Source organism: Metarhizium brunneum, chromosome 1 (genome assembly GCF_013426205.1).
Source record: "Metarhizium brunneum chromosome 1, complete sequence".
Lineage (NCBI taxonomy): Eukaryota > Fungi > Ascomycota > Sordariomycetes > Hypocreales > Clavicipitaceae > Metarhizium > Metarhizium brunneum.
Window position 1 is genome coordinate 1,508,678 of NC_089422.1, and position 25,249 is coordinate 1,533,926.

Below are 25,249 nucleotides of genomic sequence, written 5' to 3' on the forward strand. Positions count from 1 at the left end.
CGGCCAGGGTGTAGTGTATAAGTTTGGCGTTGGGAGTTGGTGAAACGATGCATGTACACTGTAGAACGATATACTGTTTTCAGTCTCGATTACCCCTCCTGCGAGAGGGGTAACATGATACAAAAGTCGGTGAATTTCCCACAAAGCGTACATCAGACGGACCGTCATGTCATGGAACCTGGACGGCTTTTACCTCGTGATTGCCATCATTCCTCGTGCCGTCTTATAGTGCGTCATCCAGGGTGTATAACTTGCTCCATCAATGGCAGCCACAAGTGTTTCGCTGGGATGGTCATATGTATGAGTTTGGCAGAGGTAAAATCCGTCATCGGAATCGCAACTCTTGTTCAGACCCAGAGACAAAAGGAACTGAAAGAGCCGAGTTCTATTCAGGGGCGGCTAGCACTGTCAATCTCATAATAAATTACCCACGAGTGAGCTTACGGATCGTTTATTATTTTGCTCTATTGGCGTTCATGCTGTCCCGTTCTGTATCCCCAATAGCGTCGTCCCCTTTCCAGATCTGGAAACACCCGATGTGCACAAAGCACCCATTTTGGTCATTTTGTTCCCTATTACACAAAGAGCAGGCCTCTACGGGTTATGTTAACCATGGTCCGACTCCAATTCCCGTTGTAGAGTCAAGCACCGCCAATCCACGTCGTCTCCTATAGCTGGCCTGTAGTATAGGGTAGGGCATAACCGACTGCCTTTGGACGGCACTTGACTGTCGTAACAGTAACAGGTGGCGAAAACTACCTAGGTACCTAGGTAGGCATGAGATTTTGCGAATCACATAAACTGCTCATGGTCTTCTTGATGTCAATTGCTTGGCCCCCTCATTACTTGTTGCGGCGCGATGTAACAGCTCCCTCGCACGGGGCGGGGAGACCCGGACTAAGCTTGGCCTGTGACTGAGATGATGACATGCTGGATCATGTCTCTATGAGCCTCCCGTCCTGTCTGTGACGGGTTTTCTTTGGCCGCACAAATAGCAAAAACCGTCTGGCACACCCCCCTGAACCCACGTTGCCCACGGCCTGCGCATCGAGGCGTAACAGGACATGGCGATAAGGGTATGGATCTGGTAGATCCAATCGGCATTGCATGAGAATAGTACAGGGTAAAGTTCAATGCCTCTTTCGTTCAGATTAACCTTCACCACGCGGTGACACAACCACCGCCAAGATTGACGACTGTTTCCGTAATCCTGAACGAGGCTGCATGTCAAGTGGGCGGGACTGTGTCCGAAAATGCTCGAAGGGCCAAGCCAGGATGCCCAAGTCGTGGACTAGACAGCTGAACCTGCGAAAATTTCTTTTCACCAGTGCCCTCGCCCACAGCGTAGCATCGAGGCATGCACAGCGGACTGCATGGTCATTCACTGGGCTGCTGAGCTACAAGCCGCATCAACTGGTCTGGACAGTACGGAGTAGTACAGAGTAAGCTCGTCTCATTTGCATATGTATAACCATGATGATCAGTTGTGTGACTTTGTGCGTCTCAATGTCTCTAAAGGTCGGTCTTGACTTGGCCGTCGGCTTCACATGTTGGAGGGTGGCTCCACGCCGTGCGGATGCAAGGAAAGCTACGAGCAGCTAGTTGGTAGTTTTCTAGCGGCATGGCCAGTCGGACACTTGACACTGTGAGATACGGCGGCGGCGAAAGTTCATGATCTTGGCGACTCAGTTCCTGGAGGGTGGCGATGGCGTGGCTGGATGACAATTCGAGTGTGCAGCATGTCATGACTTGACTTGGGCGGATGGGCACAGAGAAAACAGAGAGAGGCTAAAAAGAAAAAAAGAAAAAAAGGGACCAAAAAAAGGTTTACAGAGAACGGAGCAGATTGGCTGCAGCAGAGGGGATCTGGCAAGCTAGCGACGTGAGTGGCTGTTTGGTGCTGTCAGAGGCCAACAGGGCAGGAGCTGCCCCTCGCTCTGCAATTTTCATGTGCAGGCACGGGCTTTTGGCTGAGTAGCTGCTGCGCACACGCCCCCCTTACTCGAGTGGTTGTTTGGGCTTGAACGTGAAGAAGAGATGGATGGATATGCCGAGGGCAATGTATAACGTTGAAGACGCAATGCTACAATGGTGAACTGCAGCGGAGAGAACATCCGCCAGCGACCGCCTATCGCGGCATTGAATGCGCTGGGCGACGCTGGCCACCTTCATAAATTGTCCTTGGCGTCGCCGATGCTGATTCTCTGAGGTCCATATCCGCACTCCCCAGTCGCCGACTCATGCCACTACCCATCACACCGCCGCGGCTGACTCTACTCCCGCCCGACCACAAAGCCTGTGAGGGAAGTAAATGGCGCCTTCATGCCATGCCAAATGGTTGGGACAGAAACATGCCACAGAGCGCACTAGTAGGCACCTGCTTATGTACCTAGGTACTCCGTACTTAGATGTATTTCATCAAGCGCAGAGTACTGTACAATTTGTGCATTATGCTTCCACCTGCCTTGGGAGGTGCCTCCAGGCACTTGGGCACCTGGTAGGTACCCCGTGCGGAGTAGGCACCTGGGCTATCCCTCGAGGTACCAGGCATGTACGCATGCACATGCAAGCGCAAGCACAAGCTTAAGCACAGGCCTGGCCTGGCCCGAGCCCTCTTGGCCTCTCTGTACTCCATATTTCCCCGTGGTAAAGGCACTCACGATCCCGACTTGCCCCATGTTCTCTCATTTTTGCAAGACCCAAATCTATCCAGTCCAGTCTGTGTTATTTCACAACATTGTGCAAAGTGGCCTGACCCCTCTTGCCTCTGGCCTCGTATCGTTAAGCTCTGTTTGCACCTGCTGGCTGGCGTCTCAAGACTTCAATTTTAAATCTCAAAATCACCCGTGGCAAGAGTACAGAAATCCACATGTGCAGAGCTTCGGAAAGGGCCGTCCACCAGTGTTTCGTTGCACATGTGGCCGCCGGGTACCTGCTATCCCGCGCAGAAGCTGGTACTCGGCTCTCCCGTCTGGTCGTTGCTCCTCTTCCGTCGTGCTGAAATCTGAACCCCTTTGTGGCTTAACACCCCAACGCGCCCTGGCCCCACGACCCTGCAATCCCAACAAAACCAAGCTTGGAATAAATATATTACTCTTTGCCGCGGCCACTCCTGCTAGTCGGTGCAACTCAGTTTATTTTTCGCCGGTTCCTGTCACCTGTCCTTACGGTAATTTGCACCTCCTGGCTAGAGGTTTGCGCCTTGGGCCCGTCTTGATTAATTTTTCCCCTCTCTCCTCGTCAATTGGCTTAGTCCTTCGTCGACAACACCGACATCATGGCCTCTGCGACTGCTCTGCCCAAGCACCCCGTGCTGCGCCGCACCGCGACCTCAGCCACGGCCTCAGCCACGGACTCTGAGTCCTCTGCCGCTGTCACTCCCGCTGATTCGCCCCGACATTCGGCATCGTCTACCTCCCTCTCGTCGCTTTCCTCTCTCGATGTCGATGCCAGCAAACATGAGTACGCCGGGCTTCTCGACACGTACGGCAACCCCTTCACGCCCCCCGACTTCACCATCAAGGACATTCGCGATGCCATTCCGAAGCATTGCTTTGAGCGCTCGGCCCTGAAAGGTTACGCCTACATCCTCCGCGACGTGGTCTGCCTCGCCTCTACTTTCTATCTCTTCCACAACTTTGTGACACCCGAAAATGTGCCCTCAACTCCCCTTCGATTTGTCCTTTGGGGCATATACACTGCTCTCCAGGGACTTTTCGGAACTGGCCTCTGGGTCATTGCTCACGAGTGTGGTCACGGTGCTTTCTCTACCTCAACCTTCATCAACGACTTGACCGGCTGGGTTCTGCACTCATCTCTTCTCGTCCCCTACTTCAGCTGGAAGTTTTCCCACAGTGCACACCACAAGGCCACTGGCCACATGGAGCGCGACATGGTCTTCTTGCCTCGAACCCGTGAGCAGCAAGCCACCCGTGTTGGACGCATGGTTCACGAGCTCGGCGAGCTTTGCGAAGAGACCCCCGTCTACACTCTGCTGCACCTTGTTGCCCAGCAGCTCATCGGATGGCCCAACTACCTCCTCACCAATGTTACTGGCCACAACTTCCATGAGCGCCAGCGTGAGGGCCGTGGCAAGGGCAGGAAGAACGGCTTCGGCGGCCGCGTTAACCACTTCGACCCCAGCTCCCCCATCTTTGATCAAAAGCACGCCAAGTACATTGTGCTTTCCGACATTGGTCTTGCCATTGCTTTCAGTGTTCTCGCCTACCTCGGCAACCGATTCGGCTGGGCCAACATGGCCGTCTGGTACTTCATCCCTTATCTGTGGGTGAACCACTGGCTTGGTAAGTCTGGCAAGTAAACTGTCATGATTTTGTCACGCGTGTTAACGAGATCCTCTCTAGTTGCCATCACCTTCCTCCAGCACACTGACCCAACTCTGCCTCACTACACCGCCGAGGAGTGGAATTTTGTCCGTGGCGCTGCTGCTACTATTGATCGTGAGATGGGCTTCATTGGCCGACACCTGCTCCACGGCATCATTGAGACTCACGTCCTTCACCACTACGTCAGCTCCATCCCCTTCTATAATGCCGATGAAGCCTCCGAGGCTATCAAGCCTGTCATGGGCAAGCACTACCGCTCTGATACCAGGGATGGTCCCTGGGGTTTCATCCGTGCTCTGTGGCTCAGCGCACGCTGGTGCCAGTGGGTTGAGCCCAGCGCCGACGCCCAGGGTGCTGCCAAAGGCGTTTTGTTCTTCCGCAACAGCAATGGCTTGGGCACGAAGCCCATTTCCATGAAGACCCAGTAAAATAAAGAGTAAAACAAAGGAATAAGACCAGAGCTCACATTCCGCATTGGCGTTGATTGATTCTCTTTTATATTTGAAAAATCTCACCTTGTAGATTTTTCTCCGATGGAGGGGGAAGCGGGTTGAAGCGGCATCATGATATATTTGCATTTTGACCATGTTTTTTTCTTTTTTGTTCTAGACACGATGATCCCCTGCGTGCTGATCTGATCACACGTTCGGAGACTGCGGGTGCAAAAGATAGACGGCAGACATGATGACCCGATAGACACCTATAGACCGCAGTTAGATAACAAGATGATTCATCGAATCAGAGTCAATTAAGTGACTTGCATGAATATCGAGCCTGTGAGCAGCAACAGGACAATGGACGACCAAGGAATACTCTGATATCGCCCTGCCATCCATGGTGAACGCACCCCATGGCATTACGATTATTCGAGCGTTGTAACTCATTGATGTGCAGGTTCTGTGCCACGAACGATGCTTTGCTTTGCTTTGCAAATCTGCTGAGACGTCGCTCCTGGGCAGTGATTCGCGCAACATTGCTTTGCTTTTGGCCAGCATTCATTCCCTTCAAAGCATCCAGACACACCTCGAAGTGCCGCACTCCCAAGTCCAGTATTTTCTTCATGGTAGTACTACTACTATTGCTGGACATGGGACAATGCCAAGTGGCTCTCTGCGTAGCCATTCCCACCACTTGATTGTTGGCATCAATCAGTCTGAGCATATCGGACACGGCTCTGCGCGCAAAGTGTTGGTTAGTCACAGACGTCTCCCTGATGAAGGTTTTGCGCCTCGGGCCACTCCGTTCCTGCCACCGTGTTGTGCGGATGACCACGTTAAACGGGACGAACAGATGGCAGATGCTGCCTGAACGTGTCGGAACGCAGTCTAGAGCAACGAGAGCATTCCGCGGAAGAGGCTCTCGAACGAGAGGCCCATGATTGGAGTCGGCCTCTGCCGTTGGGACATGGGCAGGAAGCTAGGTGAAGAAACTCCCATGGGCAAGAGAGGGAATGGCTACCGGTATTCCTGGACTTATCGCCTGGGCACGTGGCACCGGACTACGGCATCGCCTCGTCTACCGTGGACAAGATATCTGTCGCAGTTTGTACCATGGCGTGCTGGGGAGGCTGTTGCCGTCTGGTTTGCGGGAAAGTGTAGACGGCGAGGTTTGCAAAGTCCTTCCTTCTCGGAGACCCCGTGCTGCTTTTGACGAAATTGAACGTGTCAATGCGCTGGAGCAAGGCGAGGGTGTATGTAGATTGCGCATCTCCAAAAAGGCACGCCACCTGCCTTGATGAGCTGCTCGCCAGTCTCCTGTTCCCATAATAGTCCACGTGTACGGAATATCGGTCGAGTCGAACGGCAGCCGGCGTTGAAAATGGCCAGAGACGAATGTATGTATGTGCCGTGGTGAAGGGTCGCAAGGTGCTCAAATTAAAGGCTTCGGCGGCGGGTCTGCGAATCGAACCACGGCACTTATTATCGGGGCGACTTGGTTTCTCAAGGATCTGGGCTGTGAGCGGTTTCGAGGACGTCATGCTACGTGGGATGGGTGGCAGTGGCCGACGGGATTTTTGTTCATGTCAACTGGTGTGCGCATGCATGTAATCTGTCGGCTTGTTTGGTTCAAGATGTGGGACTCGGTATAGATCCGACCGACTGACTGCATAGTATTCGCATTTGCATATCGTTGAAAGGAAATAACTACCGAAGATCAACTAAATTGACCCTCGTAATTGCGTGAGGCCTCCGCTTTTGGCAGATTTGCTAAAAAAAAAACCCAAAAAAAAACCACACGTATTATTTGCAGGTAGACTGTTGCAAACGGTGAGGACACACTACGGGTGGTGTTGCGCACATTTACATGCGTCTGGTTATCTATCGCAACTTGGCAAGTGTTGCTACTACTGTAAGCGGAACCCGGCAGTAGTTACTTACATGTAAGTACTCCGTACTACTTGGCCGGTAGAGAGATCGATAGATAGAGAGATAGATAGATGGGTACTCCGTAGTTGATAGATAACTAGGTACTACATATGTACGTATATCCTGACATGGCCGGATGTCTGCCTAAGCGAAGTGAGGGAAATGATAAAAGTCGCGATCAACACTCTTGGCTACTGCTTCGGGCCACGATGCTGTGCAGCCCTCGGCCAACAGCGAACACGACATCAGAGGAACTCGGCAAGTCGCTTGCGGTTTGCGGCTTGTCTGTGCGCAATCCGCTCGACCGTGCGACACGCTCACCGTCTTTGACACTGGCCACGTCTTGAGAGCGTTTTGCCCCCATTGGCCTCCATGTTTCTCGTTTTGGCAGCAACCGCGTCGACGGCCGGCCTCTTTGCCCACCCACCGTCTGGTCACGGCAGCAAGGTTCACCACGTTTCCCACTTTCCCAGGTGGCGATTCGTATTTGTTTCCAGCGGATTGACCGTGTAACTCGGCATGCGGAGCGCGTGCTCGAGTCTGCAGCAGCCATCCTTGCCGCCTGGTTTCGACGCTGAATCGCAGCGACATTACCTGGATCGAGCCAAATGCCGCAAAAAAAAAAACAAGAAACCTCGCCGGCACTGCATATCGTACAATCAATCGTCTCAGGTAGTTCCCTGGCAGCAACAATCAACTCGATACAACATACGACAAGGTCCAAGAGACGAGATGGGGCGGGACCGCTTCAAGCCTTCACCGTTTGGAAAAAACGCACGCCTCTAGGGAGACGCTATTCCCGGCTACCGGAACTTTGACAAGGAAATTAGAGTTTTGCAGACTCGTGATCGAGTCTGGTTGTGCTGTGCTGGCAGCCAGGGCCAAAGGAACATTGAATAGAGTTTATCGAGTCTGCCCACTGGCGACGCAGCTTGCGATGGCAGCGCCGGGGTTGTTCACCACGGACCTAAGGTGGCCAAGAATAGAATACGAAAACGCTATTTCCTGGCCGGCCGTTTTTTTCTCTCCGTAGCTACAAGATCCCGCCCGCCTTCAGGTTGGCATCAGTGCGCGCGCACATCATCGGATGACGGCTGCGACCAAGCTGCTCGGCCGCCCTTTGCTGCCCTCTTGTCCGTCATCCGTTCAGCTGGGAGCTTGTAATCCGTGGCAAACCCGCGGAGGGGCTTGGCACCGGAATGCCAGCTTGTTTGTTGGCAGCGAGCTAGCCCGTTGAGTCCTCGCGGCGATGTCACGCCCAGTTAATAATCGTCCCGATCATGCCACTTCCCTTTTTTTCTTGCCCGATTTTTTTTGCTTTGACTTCTGCCGGCCCGCTGACGGCATGTCTCGGATTCGAAAGAAGCAAGAGAGAAGAGAAGACAAGGAAACAAATGTCCTGTCGGGTTAAAGTGAGGATCGACATTTGAGCCCACAAGTCACTTATATCAGGAGGACTGCGGATAAGCAAGCAACCCCCAAGTCTCCAGATTTTTTGGGAGGACAATGGAAGCCAGGCTTGCTTGCTTGCTTGCGGCCCCCGCTTGCCATTGTTTACTATCGACGGCCAATCTTAGGCTTTTCGTTGATTCGCCGCATGGCCGGTTCGTGTCTTATGCGCGCCAGGGCGCTAGTCATTTCCGACGAGGGCCTCGTATTTGGGCGACAAGAGCCCTTCCCCGCGAACCGCCTTCCCGATCTCTCAAGTTTCAGGCCGCTGGAACTGCTGGAACCGCAGGCGGTCCTGGCATTAGCCGCAGGCCGGGGCGACGCCGTCGTGGGCGTGGGCCGTGGGCGTGGGCCGTGGCGTCGACGAGCTGAGCAGTGATGTGAGTCCCGGGATCAGGGGTTGTTCGGGAGGAACGGCTGAGGCCCCCCCAAGCCGTGGAATGAATATGTCAATGTGGACATTGGCCTCGTGGCCCGACGCTGCGTGGTGGAACTGGAATGACGGGCGGCGTGTACTTGGTATGCACGCCGCAGCCGATTCCAAGACTCGCGCCAACCAGACGGTTCATGGAGCCCGTTTTTTTTAATTTGTTTTGGAGGAGCCGAGTCACGATCATTGGCATTGCTTTCATGCCACCCCTGCTTCATGTTTTGTCAGGGATGGGTTTTGTATATAGTAATTCCCCGAATGGCACAGCCGAGACCATGGGGGTGAAGGAGCGTCTATGCAAAAAAGAAAGGAAGAAGAAGACGAAGACGAAGACGAGGAAGAAGAAGGCTAATAATAATAAAGCCCCTCTTCCCGTTTCCCCTTGCCGGCGCATGATACATGTTGCTGAAAGACCTTCAACTATTCCCGCGGTGACGTATTGGTCAAGACGGCCTGGTTTCCATCATCACAACTTGAACCATGAAGCTCACGACCGAGACTGTGCTTCTCGGCGCCCTTTTTGCAGGGCAGGCCGCCGGCGGCTTAGTGCCGAGCCCATTGACGGGCAAGCAGCACTACCACGAGAACTCGACCTTTTCCAAGCTCTTTGCGGCGCCGCCCATTGCCACCGGCGAGCTCGACCGCGCGGGATGGAAGGTGACGTGCGACAGCTTCGAGCCGGGCAACGAGTGCATCAAGGCGATTGACGGCAACAACGACACGTTTTGGCACACCAAGTTTGAGGGCTCCAACGTGCCGCACCAGATCGTGGTGGACTTTGGGTCGATGCACAACATCAACGGCATCTCGGCGCTGCCGCGGCAGGACGGCAACAACCACGGCTACATTGCGCAGCACGACGTGGCCGTCAGCACCGACGGGAGCAACTGGGAGACGGTGGCGGCGGGCACATGGTACGGCGGCGACAAGTTGCTCAAGTACGCCAACTTTGAGACGCGGACGGCGCGCTACGTGCGCCTGCGGGCGACGAGCGAGGTGAGCGGCGCGCCGTGGACGAGCGTGGCCGAGCTCAAGGCGTACGCGGCCAAGTCGGGCCCGGCGGCGTACGGCGGCGTGGGCAAATGGGGCGCGACCATTGACTTTCCCACGGTGCCGGTGGCGGCGGCGGTCGACCCCGTGTCGGGCAAGGTGCTCGTGTGGTCGTCGTACACGTACGACAACTACCTGGGGTCGACGCAGGACCGCGTCTTCACCTCGCTCTGGGACCCGGCGACGGGCGCGGTGACGCCCAAGCTGGTCGACGACACGGACCACGACATGTTCTGCCCGGGCATCTCCATCGACGGCACGGGCCAGATGGTGGTGACGGGCGGCAACTCGGCGTCCAAGACGACGCTGTACGACTTCGCCAGCGGCGCCTGGCTGCCGGGCCCGGACATGACGGTGGCGCGGGGCTACCAGGCGTCGGCGACCCTGTCCGACGGCCGCGTCTTCACCATCGGCGGCTGCTGGAGCGGCGGCTGGTTCGACAAGAACGGCGAGGTCTACGACCCGCGCGCCCGCGCCTGGTCCGGCCTGCCCGGCGCCCTGGTGCGGCCCATGCTGACCGCCGACGCCCAGGGCATCTTCCGCGCCGACAACCACGCCTGGCTGTTCGGCTGGCGCAACGGCAGCGTCTTCCAGGCCGGGCCCAGCACCGCCATGCACTGGTACTACACCGCCGGCAACGGCAGCGTCGCCCCCGCCGGCGACCGCCGCTCCGACCGCGGCACCGACCCCGACGCCATGAACGGCAACGCCGTCATGTTCGACGCCCGCGCCGGCCGCATCCTCTCCTTTGGCGGCTCGCCCTCCTACCAGAACAGCCAGGCCTCCGCCGCCGCGCACCTCATCACCATCGGGGACCCCGGCAAGCCCGCCGACGTGCGCTTCGCCTCCAACGGCCTCTGGAGCCCGCGCGCCTTCCACACCTCCGCCGTCCTGCCCGACGGCACCGTCTTCATCACCGGCGGCCAGAGCTACGCCGTGCCCTTCTCCGACGAGACGCCCCAGCTGACCCCCGAGCTGTACGACCCGGTCGCCGACGCCTTCTACAAGCAGCAGCCCAACTCCATCGTCCGCGTCTACCACAGCGTCGCCCTCCTGCTGCCCGACGCCACTGTGCTCAGCGCCGGCGGCGGCCTCTGCGGCGACTGCAACACCAACCACTTTGACGGCCAGGTCTTCACGCCGCAGTACCTGCTCACCAAGGACGGCCAGCCCGCCGTCCGCCCCGTCATCCGCTCCGCGACCCTGTCCGGCCGCACCGTCACCATCGAGACCGACTCGTCCGTCGCGTCCGCCTCGCTCATCCGCTTCGGCACCGCCACGCACACCGTCAACACGGACCAGCGCCGCGTGCCGCTGACCTTGGTTCGCGCCGGCGATAATCGCTACACTGCCGAGGTGCCTGCCGACACGGGCGTCGTCCTGCCCGGCTACTATATGCTGTTTGTCATGAACGACAAGGGCGTGCCGAGCGTTTCCAAGACGCTCAACTTTTTGGTGTGAGTGCGGGGGACGCGGGGGACAAGGGGACCCATGTGGCTGATGAAACTTGATTGGCATGGGGAAAACGGTGACTTACCACTTCGCTTGTATATTTTTCTGTCTCTTTTTTTTTTAATTCTTCCACTTTGTACATATGGGTTCTGTCAGTGCATTTGGCGTCCACCATCATCATTCGGCCGTCTGCACTAGATTTGCCGGGGGAAAGGGAGCCCCCGCTACATATTCCGGGCAGCATTTGCACATGTTTTATAGATGACGCATGAATCATGCCCCCGTAATAGAATTTCCTGTTCGATTGAACCTACAACAGTGGCTGTGGTGTAGGACACCCGCCCGCCATGAGTCCATGACCGTGTTCACGCCTCGTGCGTCCCCAGACCACCGTTACCAGCCTCCAACTGTCAAGTTGCGAATGGATCATGGGTGTTGCTTTGCGCTTGAGAGCCGTCATGTCTGCTTTATAAAGTATGTGAATATCATGTGAACCTGATGCGTGCCCGAAAACCAGGCCATGTTGGGTTTTTACCATGCTGAATACTAAGCTCCACGTACCGAGACACACACCATGGCCATGCCACGTAGCTCTTGTCATCAATGATATTTTATTCGTTTGCTCGTCTACCATCTGTCCCCAAGTCTCTGATGCGTCTCTATTGCTACGATTTAACATTAAAAGCCAACGGCGTCGCTGTTGTTTTCGACCCAAGTCCAATGCCATGACTCCTAGCAGAATCCATTTTTTCCCTTCTCAAAGCAAAGCTACACAAGGCAGATGCAGTCGACACAAAGTGCGTACACAGAGTGCCAAATGTTTAGGGTTTGCAGCGCCCCATGTAGCGCGGATACAGGCAACAATCTCGAACAGTGTGCTGCTTGCACAGCCAGGCGAGGAGACGCTCGAGACCAACGCCGTAACCGCCGTGCGGGGAGCTTCCATATCTGTTCCAATGCGGTTAGCAACTGTGCGCGCAATCCAACGCCATAAACGGCATCCTTCCGGCCGACTTACTTGCGCTGGTCGATATACCAGTAGTATGGCTCGGGGTCGAGGCCCTCGCGCTTGCACGCGGCAAGCAGCTCGTCGTAGTCGTCTATTCTCATGGAACCACCCACAATCTCACCGACGCCAGGCATGAGACAGTCGACACTCTCAGTCACTCTGTCATCCTCAGGGTCCCTCTTCATGTAGAAGGCTTTGATGTGCGCAGGGAAGTGGGTGATGAAAATGGGCTTGTTGATGATGTCGGTCATCTTGCGCTCAGCGGCCTCGGCAATGTCGTCACCAAAGTTGTGCGGGTTGCCCTCCTCGTTGGGGATTTCGTGGTCAATGAGCCACTTAATAGCATCCGAGTACCTCATGCGCATAAAGGGTCGTTCAGGGACCTTGAATTCGGGGTTGAGCGTCTTGATGTATCCGGCAATCATGGGATCCTCCAGGACCAGCTCTAGGACACGGCAGATGAGGGTCTCAAGGTGGGTCAAAAGATCGTCAAAGTTGATAAAGTCGAGCTCGGCCTCGATGTGAGTGAACTCGGACAAATGTCTCCGGGTCAGGGACTTTTCAGCGCGGAAAGACTTCTCGATACAGTAGACGCTGCCCAAGGAAGGCAGGCAGGTCTCCAGATACAGCTGAGAGGATTGGGTGAGGAAAGCATCGGCTCCGTAGTAGTCAAACTTGAAGAGCGTGGAGCCGCCTTCGACCTGAGTCTGTACCAGCGCAGGAGGGCTGACCTTGCGGATCCTGGCTTCGTGGTATGCCCGGTTGAAGGCGTATTCCATTGCATCGCGGACAAGAAGGACCGATGAGGCGTTCTCTCCACGGAGGGTAAGGTGGCGGAGGTCGAGCAGAGTGGAATGCTCAGTAGAGGCCGTGACTCTGTTGGTGATGGCATCGTCACCGCCAACGGCTCTCCAGTGCTTGGGTATCTTGTAAAAGTCGGCGTGCAGTTCTCGGTTGAGAGGGGCGCGGGCTCCCGCGGGGACCTCGCGCATTTCACCAAAGATCTCCATCGAGGTCTCGCGGGTAAGGGTAAGAGCCTCATACGTCTTGGCAAGTTTGCCAGAGATGACCACCTGCATGAAGCCATAGCCATCACGCAGGGTGACAAACAAAACATCCTTTTGTTTTCTCTCGCGGTGGACGCGGCCGAACACGCGGACTCGGGTTCCTTTGCTATCGGCATCGTCGGCCTTGCGAAGCGCAATGTGGTCACCAGCCTCATCAAGTTTGATGGTGACGGGTTTGGGAAGGCTGGGATCCTCCTCGAGAACAATCTTCTTGGCCTCGTCCAGAACCTTGTGGCGCTCCTCCTCCTCCTTCTTGCGATGGATGGCGAGTTCCTGCTCGCGCGCAGCCTTCTTCTTTTGTTGCTCAAAGTAGTTGACAACCTTTTTCATGGCAGACTTGGCTGCAGGCTTCCATTCTCGGGCGGCCTCATCGTCGGCGCTCTCAGATTTTCGTGTCAGGTACTGGGCCTGGGCGGGGTGTTGGAGATAGGCGAATTGAAGCGTCTTGAAGGGAGACTGCTCGGTGCCCTGCTGCGTGGGCTCGTCCTTGCCAATGTCCTCGTCAATATAGATGGTCGCCATGGTGAATGGTTTCTGCGTCTTGCGAGGAGTGTTTGGTCAATGGCGGAAGAGTGCTGCGTTTTTAGACACGGCGTGACATGAGTCACAGAAAAGTGTCAGAGATTGGGTGGTCTGATTGACGGATTGGAAAGTGGGATGTGACTGTGCGCTGTATCGGACCAGTCACCCCGCGGGTGGCTCAAGTGTGGCGGTGAACAGCCACTAGCGCGGCAACCGGGCTTCCACGCTGGGTGCCAAGGGGAAGGAGCCAGGAACCGTTGTGGCTGGTGAATTTGTCGTACTACTAGTAGTACCAAAAAATGGGCGTGGCCACGCCACATACTTTTGTGTGTTAGTACTTGACCCTGTATATCTTGTAACAGAATCTCTTGCTCAAGCTTGGCGTCTAATTGTCTCGGACCATTATAGTCTTCCTCGACATCCTCAAAGCCATATCACGCATCTCTGCTGCTGATGGTCGATCAATGTGCTGTCACTACCCTCCCTCCAACAGCAGTAGTATCTACACCACATCTTTAATCTATTTTCCAGTCAGTCATTTCGCTTCTCGCTCGCCGCAACTTGCAGGTCTAGAAAGCCACGAGATTGAAGTTTGTTCGTGGCATTTAAAGCCAGACTGGGAGATACAGGAGATAAAGACGAATTCTGGATCAGAAACTTTATTTGCATTACGGAATAGTGAGCTGTTGAAGCCACGAATCCCGCCGCCACCCTCACCAGTCGCCCATCAACCGTTTCTCCATGCCCATTCTGTTCTTTATACATTAATCCCGGCACTACCTTAGAGTGGAGGTGAAACTTTATCCCGTTGTCATTGGGGAGCCGAGCTCGATTCTGACAAAATCACAGGAAACATGTGACTAGCGATCTCTAGCTTTACATATGCACGTTTGAGGACTGTTCCGCCCATTCTGCAAGGAAAAAAATTTGTCACCGAGGAATATACGGGCACATATTGGAGACCACCAATTGCAAGCAGCTCTATGGGCTTCGCGTCTTTTCTATAGTGGTCAGGATGACAAGGAAGATATCCCAAGCGGAGGCGAAGGCGAAGGCGAAGGCGAAGCTTCAACGGTAGTCGACCCTGCAGCGCCCTCTGTATCCTCAGCACCGGAATCGGAAATTTGGTTCTAACGAAGAGTCTGCTCAGTCCCCAAGGTCCATGTGAGATCAGGTCGCTTATCGCCAACCCTCTCGATATAGAAAATGTTCTATTCCCGCTAATCGACAACCTGACAACTTATGAAACAGTACAAAAAGTCGTAGAAACGGACTGGTAAATAGAGAGCCAGTTGTTACTTGGCCCGACACGATCTCCCTTTTAACCATTCAGAGAGGGGAAAGGCCTCACGTTCACCTAGCTTGTGATAAAATCAGGAAAGTAATCGGCACACCTTGACCTGAGCATACCCGGGCTCTGGTCAAAACTTTACCAGGCGACATTATCAGTCGGTTTAGACTGGCATCTCAAAAATTCTACCATGCCGGCGGTTTCATGGTGGGCGAGGGCGTCAGATTCGTCAAGTCTAAAGAAGGATCACCCGGCCAGTCTAGTTCCGCGAATGTGCCGGGAAATACACTGCTGAAGCGGTGGACATTGCCGAGAGCGAAATCGTTGAATACTGAAGCTTCCCGGGGACAACAAGCCATGTCATCACACGGGACCGAAAACGGCGTTATTGCAGTTCGCCTGCATGAAGTCAGGGTTCGGATATTTGGCGGAGTCCAGCTCAAAGCTTGGGATACGGCTGTACAAGACCCTGATGCCAACGAAATGTTGACCTAGGGGGTAGTCAAAGCGGTGAGAGCGTGTTGATGACAGTGAGTTTGACCCTGCTGCTGCTATTGACCCTGCTGTTACTGTTAATGATGGTGATAGATTTAACCCTCCGGGGGGAGGCCTCATGTTAGCTGACAGCAGCACAAATATTGATATGAAAAGGGACGCTTCTTTGAAGTTGCGGGACCCCGAGGGAATTGGGAGACTCAATAAGGCGGCGCGGGATGCAGGGAAGAGGGAAGATTAAGGGGGCGTCAAGATTAAAAATATATATCAAGAAGCTATAATAAATCCCCTGTGATGAGAATCATCTAGTGTAGGGGGGTTATTATAGCTTCTTAGTATCCTTCTTGATCTTCGCGCCCCTTTTATCTTCCTTCGTCCCTGCATCCCGCGCCGCCTTCTTAAGTCTCTCGATTTTAAAGGGTCGTGTGAAGAGAGAGAGAGAGGACTGACTCGTGGGATGCGGACGAGACCTCGTTAATTTACGTTGTGTGTCCATGTTTAAGTTTACGGTGTGAGTCACTGGCATAAACCGTATTTTTTCTTGACGTAATTAGTAGCTGAGGCTATCGCGAGACGCGCGCGGTGATGAATTACTAACTTGCTAGTGTGTTTGGCGCGTTATAATGCGTCGAGGTGTCGATACTCTTGGTATATTACTTGACGCGGTTAGTTACGGCTTCTTAGCCTGGTACGGCTAATCTAATAGGGTGTTGCTCGTGTTCTTGCACGATTATTTAGCCCTTTCTTTTATAATTTTTTTTATTACATGTAGGCTAATAATTTTATAGTCAGTCAAGCGGCTCGTCCACCTAATAGCTGACGGGCATATATTCCCATTGAAGTTTTACAATGCACTCTTCTGCTATAGCAGAGTGGTGGCGGCATCAGTTTATGTTCTCGTTTTCTGCCTGCCGTCATCGTAGGTCAGGCTCTTCGGTATGCCTGCCCCAGAATGAGTACAAATAAACCGGCAAGGTCGGCATGGAATCAATGCTTTCTCATGATTACGCGCGAGGCTGACTGCGTACCTACCGATTTAAGCACTCTGCCTTTGGGAATTCATTGGTGAGGCTGTCGCAAGTCAGCTCAGCCCCGCTGAATAGGCGCACTTGTGGTACTCGACATCAAGCGATTTCTAACCCCGACCTCAATGTGGAAACTCAGCTCCGTTCACATCAACATGTTGGCACAGCTGGCCATAAATATGACCTCGGGCGGCCGCCTGAGCCCCTACAGTCAACTTTGCAGAAAATCGTAGCACCAGCGAAAATACAATGTCGGCATCGCCAAATGCAGCGCCAAATCAGCTGGCCGCTGCACTCACGGCCCTCCCTCCAAAAATACGAACCTTGATCGTCTTTAGCGCGCTCGGTCTCAAAGCTGGTGTTGTCGCATTAAAAGATACCATACTCGCCAAAGTCTGTGCCTCGGTCTTGTCCAATATAGGGCTGTATGGATACTACATTCCTGCCGATACAATCTTCATTCTCGTTCACATGTATCTCTTTTTCTTCGGGCAAACGTCGTGGCGAACGACTGCCCTCACCCTCCGACGGTTCGCCAGCCGCGATGATGCTGACGATGACCTTACTACGAAGCTCTTTGTCGAAGCGTCTGAATTGTCATTTTACGTTTTGCTGTCGTTTGTGTTCCGCAATGTAGGAGCTATCTGGAGCTTCGCTTGTTGGAGCTTTTCCGTCTTGTCGCAAATCTTGGCCTTCATATGCGTGCCCGGAATCATGTGGATGATCATGGTCGATAACCCCGTACAAAATTTCAACAGCGAAGTGACCAGAATCTGGAATTTTACCTGGCCCAAAATCTTGACTGGTCTTGGGATGGCTGGAGGACTTGTTGCCACCGCGGTGCGACATTGTCTTCGATTCCTCGTGAAAATCAGTGCATCTCTGGTTTCTTACACGGATGGGAAGACGGCGGCACGTGTCACAACGCTCAAGACGTACACTTATTCCGCTCTTGCTCCGGGAGAAATTCGCCTGCTGAGGCTTTCCAAGTCGACGCCGTGGAGCCCCGTTCAGTGCAAACTGGTCCACGTGCGTTTAGACGAGGCGGTAGAGTTTGAAACGATTTCGTACACTTGGGGCAGTCGACAAACCCGGAAAGGACTCATCGTTGATGGAGCTAGACTGGACGTCTCTGACAGAGTCTATGACATCGTGCACGACAGAGCCTCGTTTCTCATGACGAGGCATATATGGGTAGACTCGATTTGTATTAACCAACAAGACAATGAGGAAAAAAGCTCCCAGGTTCAGTTGATGAGAAAGATATATGGATCTTCATACCACACTGTGATATGGCTTGGTCATGGGTCCGACGCCAACGACGCCGTGTGGTTTCTCTCCCATCTCCGTCGCCGCATAGACTCTGACGAGACCACCAGACGACAAGCCATGTCGCTCATGGAATTGAACATTGAGAGCCCCGGATGGACTGCGCTCACTCGGCTTGTCAATCATGACTATTGGGCTAGGTGCTGGGTGATTCAGGAGATTGCCGTGTCGAAAAAGGTGATTATATCGTACGGAGGGGAACTCATCACCTGGGACTACTTTTCATCCTTGATGACGACCCTCTTCACCGGCGACCCGAACCATGTATGGCACATATCGAAAATCTACTGGAGGACCCTCGATCCGCTTCCCATGGATGCCGGAGTACAGATTGCGTCTCTTGGCCGTCTCCGCGAAATCATTCAGGCCAACCACTCCACACAGCTCTTTGATCTCCTGATCTCCAGTATCAACTCGACTGCTACAGATGCGCGAGACAATATATTTGCGGTGCAAGGAATCAGCGCGGCTGCGGACACTGGCGACATCATGCCCGATTACAACTCGGCAATCGAGCGCCCGTTCTTGAGGACGGCCGAATATTTACTATCAAAAGAGCACCCCTCTCGCATTCTTCATCTAGCAGGCGTTGGCTTCCATCGCAATCACAATCTGCAACTATCTTGGGTCCCGGACTGGAGCAGCAAGAGATTGGCGGGAATGCTATGGCGCCATCCCAACTCGAGTTCGTACCGTGCGTCAGGTGTTGTTGACGAAGAACTGAAGATGATGCTGGGCGATGACGGGCTTACCCTCATCACCGAGGGTGTCCAAGTGGACTGCATCAAGGAGTTGGGCCCTCAATTTTTCGGCGTATCTGAGAATGGGGTGGTCAAGACGGAAAAGTTTCCAGGGAGCTTCAAGAACCTCGCCGATAGTCGAGAGGTAGCCTTGAACGGATCGCTCAGCGCGCCCTATGTGACTGGTATTTCTCTTACCGAAGCATTTTGGAGGACACTTGTTGGCGATAGAACACCAAGCGGCACGCGGCCCGCGGACCCCATCTTCGCCACGTACTTTCAAGCCGTGGAAGGATTCATCAAGACGCTGCGCAAGTGCGGACCAGACATGAACCCATTGAACCCGAGCCTCAGTGCTGAGGAACAAGAGAGGCTCGGCAGTGACATCACATACTACGCCCTGGACAGTGGTAGATTCGCAAACGTTGCAGGGCCGCACACACGAGAGCGCATGTTTGCCACCACAGAGCGAGGATACATGGGGATGATACCGCCGTACTCCAGAGTTGGTGATGCGGTTTTCATCATTCCCGGCGCGCAGGTGCCCTTTCTGCTGCGGCGTCAACGGACTGCGGACAATGGCGTGAGCGACTTGGAAGGCGGAAAGTGGCAGCTCGTCGGTGAGAGTTACTTTCATGGCATGATGGACGGAGAAATGGTACCAGAAGGACGCGTGGTACAGACGATGGAAATATACTAGCAGGATGGACTGGTATGAAGCGGTGGCCAGTGCAATGTCGTCTCGAGAGTCGAGACATGCTCTCCATCCTCTCCGTTGTCGCTGCTCCGGACACGCTGCCCGCCTCCGTGGAATGCTCGACAGGGAGCACCGACTTGCGGACCACGAGAACGAACCGGACATGAAGGCGCTATAATTAGTTCTCTGGGCAACATGGCAGCATCCGACCATGGCGTCGTGGTGACAGGCCCGCAGATTTGTTCACGTCGTTGTGAATCGCCACGTTGTGGCGGGCAGCTTTGTGGCAGAGACCCAGGCGCCTGTCTCGACGCGGTCTAGAATCGAGGCAGTATGAGGGAAATAGGCGGGCGAATGGACGTGCCCAAGGTCCAATCAAGTATTGACCTGTTGACAACGAAGTGGAAGTGGCTAGTCCACGTAGCTTGCCAATGGGTACGGAGTACACAGGGCAAGAGCAAGGGGAGATTTTTTTTCATAGAATTTCTTCTTCTTTTCTTTTGGAATAACGAGACTCGACACTTTGCTCTTCAGTACGGCAGTGCGCGGCCTCAGCTCCTGTTCGCAGCCATCATGCTACCCATCCATTCGTTCGTTCTTTTTCACATGCACTCATGCAAGGATCGATGCACCCATACGTATGTACTTGAACCGATTCCAGCCCTAGCATCCCACCCCGGAAGCCTCACTGCGAGCACCTGAGGTCATAGTTCCTGGATTGGGCTGCTGTGGCTTGGTGGAACAGCGTTTTTCGCCCCCAGGGAGAGGTGCAATCAAGGGCTGAGCGGAAAGACGCATGACAGAGCACCATTTTGATCGGGGCAACACTTGGCAAGACGGAAGGCTGGGTACCATCGGTCCTCGGATAACGGCACCGCTAGTGTGTCAGCCTGGAATGATGGTTTGGAGACATGCTGAAGGCCATCAATTGATGGATGATGGACTGGCGCCTTTGCCGCCCAAGTTGCACTTCTCGATTGATCAATTTGGCCTGCTTACACTCGGTAATGGCGAGAGGCGTGGCATTGCGATGCCCTTGGTTGTGCAACCCGCAATTAAAAAAAAACATCATGCCGTGTGACAGCCTGATGCAGATGACTGCCGGGATGGTGTAGTCATTGCACATGGTTGGGGCGAACATCGAATCCGGGAGATTGGATTATGGGTTGCGCGCGGCAAACGCTATGAATGCCCAGTGAGACAACTCACATGGAGAAGAATGCAACAGCTTCCAAAGGAAAACATCTTCGAACCACGAATATTGAAACAGGAGATGGGCCTAGATTACCAGTTATTTGGTTCATTAGCCACGTGAGGAATACGAAAGTGCCTTGGGCGCATTGAGAAACTCCGCCCCAACGAAATGCTCCTAGACTAACGGATTGGAACGGCAACAGAGAACTGAATATTGGCGAGACAATCCAGTGCTCATCTGTTAATTCCTTCTCCCTTTACCTTCTATGCCGTCCAGTCGGTTCAGCCGAATTATTGTCTGCGGTTGCGGCACGTCGACTCCCAGCTGAAAGCAAATAGCTGCAAACGGCGAAACCGCCGACGAGACGATCGCCAGAATAACAGGCCAACAACAGGCATCGCTTGACCAAGCCAGGCCGTTCCAGAACTTGGATCAGCTCCAATTATTTCGCAATAAATCACCATCAGCAGGGACAAAATAAGCTCAAGAAAAGAAAAAAAATTGGCACGCGCACAGCCTTGATCCAACGGGTTCACGCTGGCCATCTCCACAGCACACCTATTTTCCGGCCATGTACCGAGTAAAATTCATCTCGAGATGACAAGACTTGTCCGGGGAGAGCAAAAGCTGACATGGAGAACAGCCACCCCTTGATGAGGGCGGCGCAGACACGTTTTCTTCCCTTACCGATTCAGGCAAGACGAACGGTACGATCCTGTGACAGACTAACACGCCCCGTGGCTGAGAAACTGGGCCTCGATATCCTCAGAGTCCTGTACATGTATGCGCCATTTGTTATTCGTCGTCTTTATACGTTGTTATGCCCGCCAGAGGACGTTTGCCCGTCGATGGGCGCCGCACGCGAGGGACAGATGACACGGATGGCTTCACGCTGGGAGCTGGAAAGAATGGATCCCCCGATTCTCATTGGCGTGAGGCATAATCCTCAGCCGGCGATGAGCGTGAATGTGCAAGATTGCCCTCTCTTGGCCACATGGCTGAGAGCAACCACCACCACCACCGCCGGCCACCCCCCCGGTGCAGCAAACATGGCCGGCCGGTTTGTCCATATAAGGCCAGGGCCGGGCTGTGAATTCCAAAGATCGTGTGTGTATCTTGTGATATTTCATTGTTATTTGAGGGACTTGCCGTGCCACGTCTCCTGCAGCGTTGACTCTGTCTCTCCATTCTTGCATCACGAGCAGAGAAAAACGTGGCAGGTTGAGTAGCACCGCAGCCAAAGGTCCCTGCAGAACTCTGGAACAGTCTCATACTACTGAGCTTGTTATTGGATCTTTGCCCTTGTTTCTCTCCTTCACCCATACTCTAGACGCAAAATAGTTGGGCCTGGCCGAGACAAATCACACACAATGCCTGAAGACACCTCCAGTTCGGCTGACGAAGTACTCGAAAAGGAAGCCGACCGCGACCTTCGCATCGCATTTGATGATGCCGCCCACCCTAGGGGGAGGGCTGCGGCTGCAGATCAGGGCAATCGCAGAGACTCTCGCTCCCTGTCCCGTCGAAGATCCATGAGCCGTGATGGCATCACCACGGCTCCCTATTCCGGCCTCCCGATTACATATCGAACCCTCTCTATCCAGGTGGCCGAGTCCCGTAAGGTTGAGACCGACTCTTCGGCTGACATCAAGTCAAGCAAGAAGGACGACGAGGACTACTTTACAAACTTGACCTTTCATCAGCTCCAGGCCGACCAGCTGTGTCAGCAACTCAATGTTTCCCAATCATCGGGTCTTTCTGAGAGCTCTGCTGCCAACAGACTCCAGCGAGATGGCGGCAATACCCTGCCAAAGCCCAAGACGAACTATCTGAAGAAGATCTTGATGTACCTCTTTGGCGGCTTCTGTTCCGTCCTCTGGGTTGGTGTCGTTGTCTTCTTCATCTGCTGGAGGCCCCTGAGCAACCCCCCTTCCCCTACCAATCTTGCCCTCGCTATCCTGGTAATTCTGGTCATTATGCTTCAGGCTGGTTTCTCTGCCTTCCAAGACTGGTCGACATCGAGAACCATGAAGTCCATCACCGACCTGCTGCCAGCAGAAGCGCTGGTCATGAGAGACGGGCAATTGAAAAAGATGCCGGCCACGCAACTTGTTAGTGGAGATGTCGTTCATCTCAAAATTGGCAACAAGGTACCTGCCGACATGCGTCTCATCAGCCACTCTGGAGATATTCGATTCGACCGTGCCGTTCTCACTGGCGAATCCGACGAGATTGAGGGCGCCGTTGACATGACGGACCAAAACTTCTTGGAGAGCCGCAACATTGCCCTCATGGGCACGCTGGTTGTGAACGGCAGCGGTGTCGGCGTCGTCGTCTTGACTGGTCCCCGATCTGTCATGGGTCGTATTGCCAAGGCCACCGCTTCTACCGAGGAACGTGCTACTCTGATTCAGAAGGAAATCTGGCGGTTTGTCTACATCATTGTAGCGCTGACTGTTTGCCTGGCGCTTTTGATCCTCTTCACCTGGCTCGGCTGGTTGCGTCGCGACCACTATGACTTTATGAATGTTGTTGCCATGCTGAACAATGTCATGAGCTGTGTGGTGGCCTTTATCCCCGAAGGCATGCCCGTGGCCGTTGCTCTGACGCTCATGATGGTGGCGAGGAAGATGAAGGCGGTCAATATCTTGCCAAAGGGTCTTTCTACGGTTGAAACCCTGGGATGTGTCAGTGTCATCTGCTCCGACAAGACTGGTACCTTGACCCAAAACAAAATGCATGTCAACTCGGCATCGTTTATCGACGGACCGATCGAGCTGGACGACTTCTACCGCACCGTCAACAGCGACAAGGCCGAAGCAAGCTCTACCAGACTGCTTGCAGCTGCATCTCACTGCAACGATGCCACATTCGACCCTACAACCATGAACATGCCCGTCTCCAGCCGCGAGGTCCAAGGAAATGCCACCGATGCCGCTGTTCTCCGGCTTGCAGCTACCGCCAATGGCGGCGACTTTGGCACGGCCATTGTGCCTCGTCTGTCCCAGATCGCCTTCAACTCCAAGAACAAGTGGATGCTCACGTTGCACCGCAAGGAAGCAGACAGCGATGGTTCCTCGGGCGAATACCAGGTTTTCGTCAAGGGCGCGCCGGATGTCCTGCTACCAACGTGCACCAAGTACTGGTCCAAGAAGACAAACTCGGTTCAGCCCATGGACGAGACTGCGCGGTCCGCCTTCAAAACGTACCAAGACAAGCTCTCTCGCAACGCCGAACGTGTCATTGTTCTTTGCGAGAAGACCCTTACTGCGAAGAACGCCGTGGGCACCAATGCCTTCAGTGACGAGGTCGCTCTTAGTGCCACTGAGGACCTCACCATTGTTGGAATTCTTGGCATCATCGATCCTGCTCGGCCCGAAACCGCACATACAGTGGCCGAATGCAGACGTGCCGGCGCCAGATTCTTCATGGTCACCGGCGACTACGGCCTGACTGCCGCCGCTATTGCCCGCAACACTGGTATTTTCAGCAGTGAGCGCGATCCCGACACCATCGACACCATCAAAAGCGACAAGGCGATTTCCGCCGCGGAGCTCGCTAATGCTCGAAAGACTGGCGAGCGACACAGCCTGTTGCTCGAGGGCCAGAATCTGGGCAATCTGGTGCCAGAAGACTGGGACGTGATCTGCGAGTATGGAGAAATCGTCTTTGCCAGAACCACGCCGGAGCAGAAGCTGCGCATCGTCGAAGAGTTCCGCAAGCGCGACAATGTCGTTGCCGTCACCGGTGACGGTGTCAACGACGCGCCTGCCCTCCGAGCGGCCGACGTTGGCGTGGCCATTGTCACCGGCAGCGATGTTGCCATCGAGGCGGCGGACCTGGTGCTGCTCGACAGATTCGACTCCATCATCGAGGCCATCCGCTGGGGCAGGCTGGTGTTCCAGAATCTCCAAAAGGTGATTGCGTACCTGCTCCCCGCCGGGTCGTGGTCGGAGATCTGGCCGGTGCTGGTCAACGTCTTCTTCGGCGTGCCTCTCCCGCTGAGCTCGTTCCTCATGATCATCATCTGCGTCTTCACCGACCTGTTCCTCTCGCTTTCCCTCATCATGGAGCGCGAGGAGTTCGACCTGCTGTCCCTACCCCCCCGAAACCACAAGAGGGACCATCTCATCACGCTCAAGATCTACGTCCAGGCCTACCTCTTCACGGGCTTCATGGAGACCATCACCGCGCACTCCATGTTCTTCTTCTACTACTGGAAGGAGGCGGGCATCCCCGTCAGCAGCCTGTTCTTTGCCTTTGAAAAGTACACGGATGGCTTCTACGGCTACACGGAGGATCAGCTGACGCATTTCAACGCCGTCGGGCAGAGCGTCTACTTTGTCACCCTGGTGATCCTGCAGTGGGGGAACATTCTGGCAGTGCGCAACCGCCGACTGAGCATCGTGCAGGCCGATCCCATCACGGAGAAGAGGCGCAACCCTTGGCTCATTCTGAGCATGGTGATTTCTCTCGCCATTGCGATTTTCGTCACCGAAGTCCCCGGCATTCAGTCGTTGTTTGGCACAGCGAGCGTTCCCATTGAGTTTTGGCTTATCCCCCTTCCTTTGGCCGTGGGTATTCTCTGCATGGACGAGATTAGAAAACTGGTGGTTCGACTATTCCCCAACGGCCCGGTGGCTAAGATTGCTTGGTAGAGTCGAGATGGCATATTTGGCGAGCCATATGCCGCCGCTACTGTTTAGAACGGGTGGGGATTTTGTTTTTCGTCTTCGTTTTTATTTCCATATATAGCATACAGCGCGATAGAAAGAAAGTATTTCCG

At 54.4% G+C, this 25,249-nt stretch overlaps 6 protein-coding genes across 6 annotated transcripts; 5 read left to right on the top strand and 1 right to left on the bottom strand.

The window, feature by feature from the left end:
• Window positions 1-3,277: 3,277 nt before the first annotated feature.
• Window positions 3,278-4,774, top strand: FAH12_0 (Oleate hydroxylase; the record flags this gene model as incomplete). Its single annotated transcript, XM_014686626.1, has 2 exons — window positions 3,278-4,304; window positions 4,365-4,774. 2 exons carry the CDS (start codon window positions 3,278-3,280, stop codon window positions 4,772-4,774), a joined length of 1,437 nt encoding a protein of 478 aa, XP_014542112.1.
• A 4,297-nt stretch (window positions 4,775-9,071) lies between these two features.
• Window positions 9,072-11,102, top strand: GAOA (Galactose oxidase; the record flags this gene model as incomplete). Its single annotated transcript, XM_014686627.1, has 1 exon — window positions 9,072-11,102. One exon carries the CDS (start codon window positions 9,072-9,074, stop codon window positions 11,100-11,102), a length of 2,031 nt encoding a protein of 676 aa, XP_014542113.1.
• An 812-nt stretch (window positions 11,103-11,914) lies between these two features.
• On the bottom strand, window positions 11,915-13,691 carry DED81 (Asparagine--tRNA ligase, cytoplasmic; the record flags this gene model as incomplete). The annotated part of the gene is made up of 2 exons (XM_014686628.1): window positions 11,915-12,041; window positions 12,112-13,691. 2 exons carry the CDS (start codon window positions 13,689-13,691, stop codon window positions 11,915-11,917), a joined length of 1,707 nt encoding a protein of 568 aa, XP_014542114.1.
• Window positions 13,692-15,339: 1,648 nt separating this feature from the next.
• Window positions 15,340-15,718, top strand: G6M90_00g004660 (uncharacterized protein; the record flags this gene model as incomplete). The annotated part of the gene is made up of 2 exons (XM_066129576.1): window positions 15,340-15,467; window positions 15,514-15,718. 2 exons carry the CDS (start codon window positions 15,340-15,342, stop codon window positions 15,716-15,718), a joined length of 333 nt encoding a protein of 110 aa, XP_065986091.1.
• Window positions 15,719-16,751: 1,033 nt separating this feature from the next.
• On the top strand, window positions 16,752-19,271 carry het-6_0 (Heterokaryon incompatibility protein 6, OR allele; the record flags this gene model as incomplete). Its single annotated transcript, XM_014686629.1, has 1 exon — window positions 16,752-19,271. One exon carries the CDS (start codon window positions 16,752-16,754, stop codon window positions 19,269-19,271), a length of 2,520 nt encoding a protein of 839 aa, XP_014542115.1.
• A 2,562-nt stretch (window positions 19,272-21,833) lies between these two features.
• Window positions 21,834-25,121, top strand: Atp12a (Potassium-transporting ATPase alpha chain 2; the record flags this gene model as incomplete). Its single annotated transcript, XM_014686630.1, has 1 exon — window positions 21,834-25,121. One exon carries the CDS (start codon window positions 21,834-21,836, stop codon window positions 25,119-25,121), a length of 3,288 nt encoding a protein of 1,095 aa, XP_014542116.1.
• Window positions 25,122-25,249: the final 128 nt, after the last annotated feature.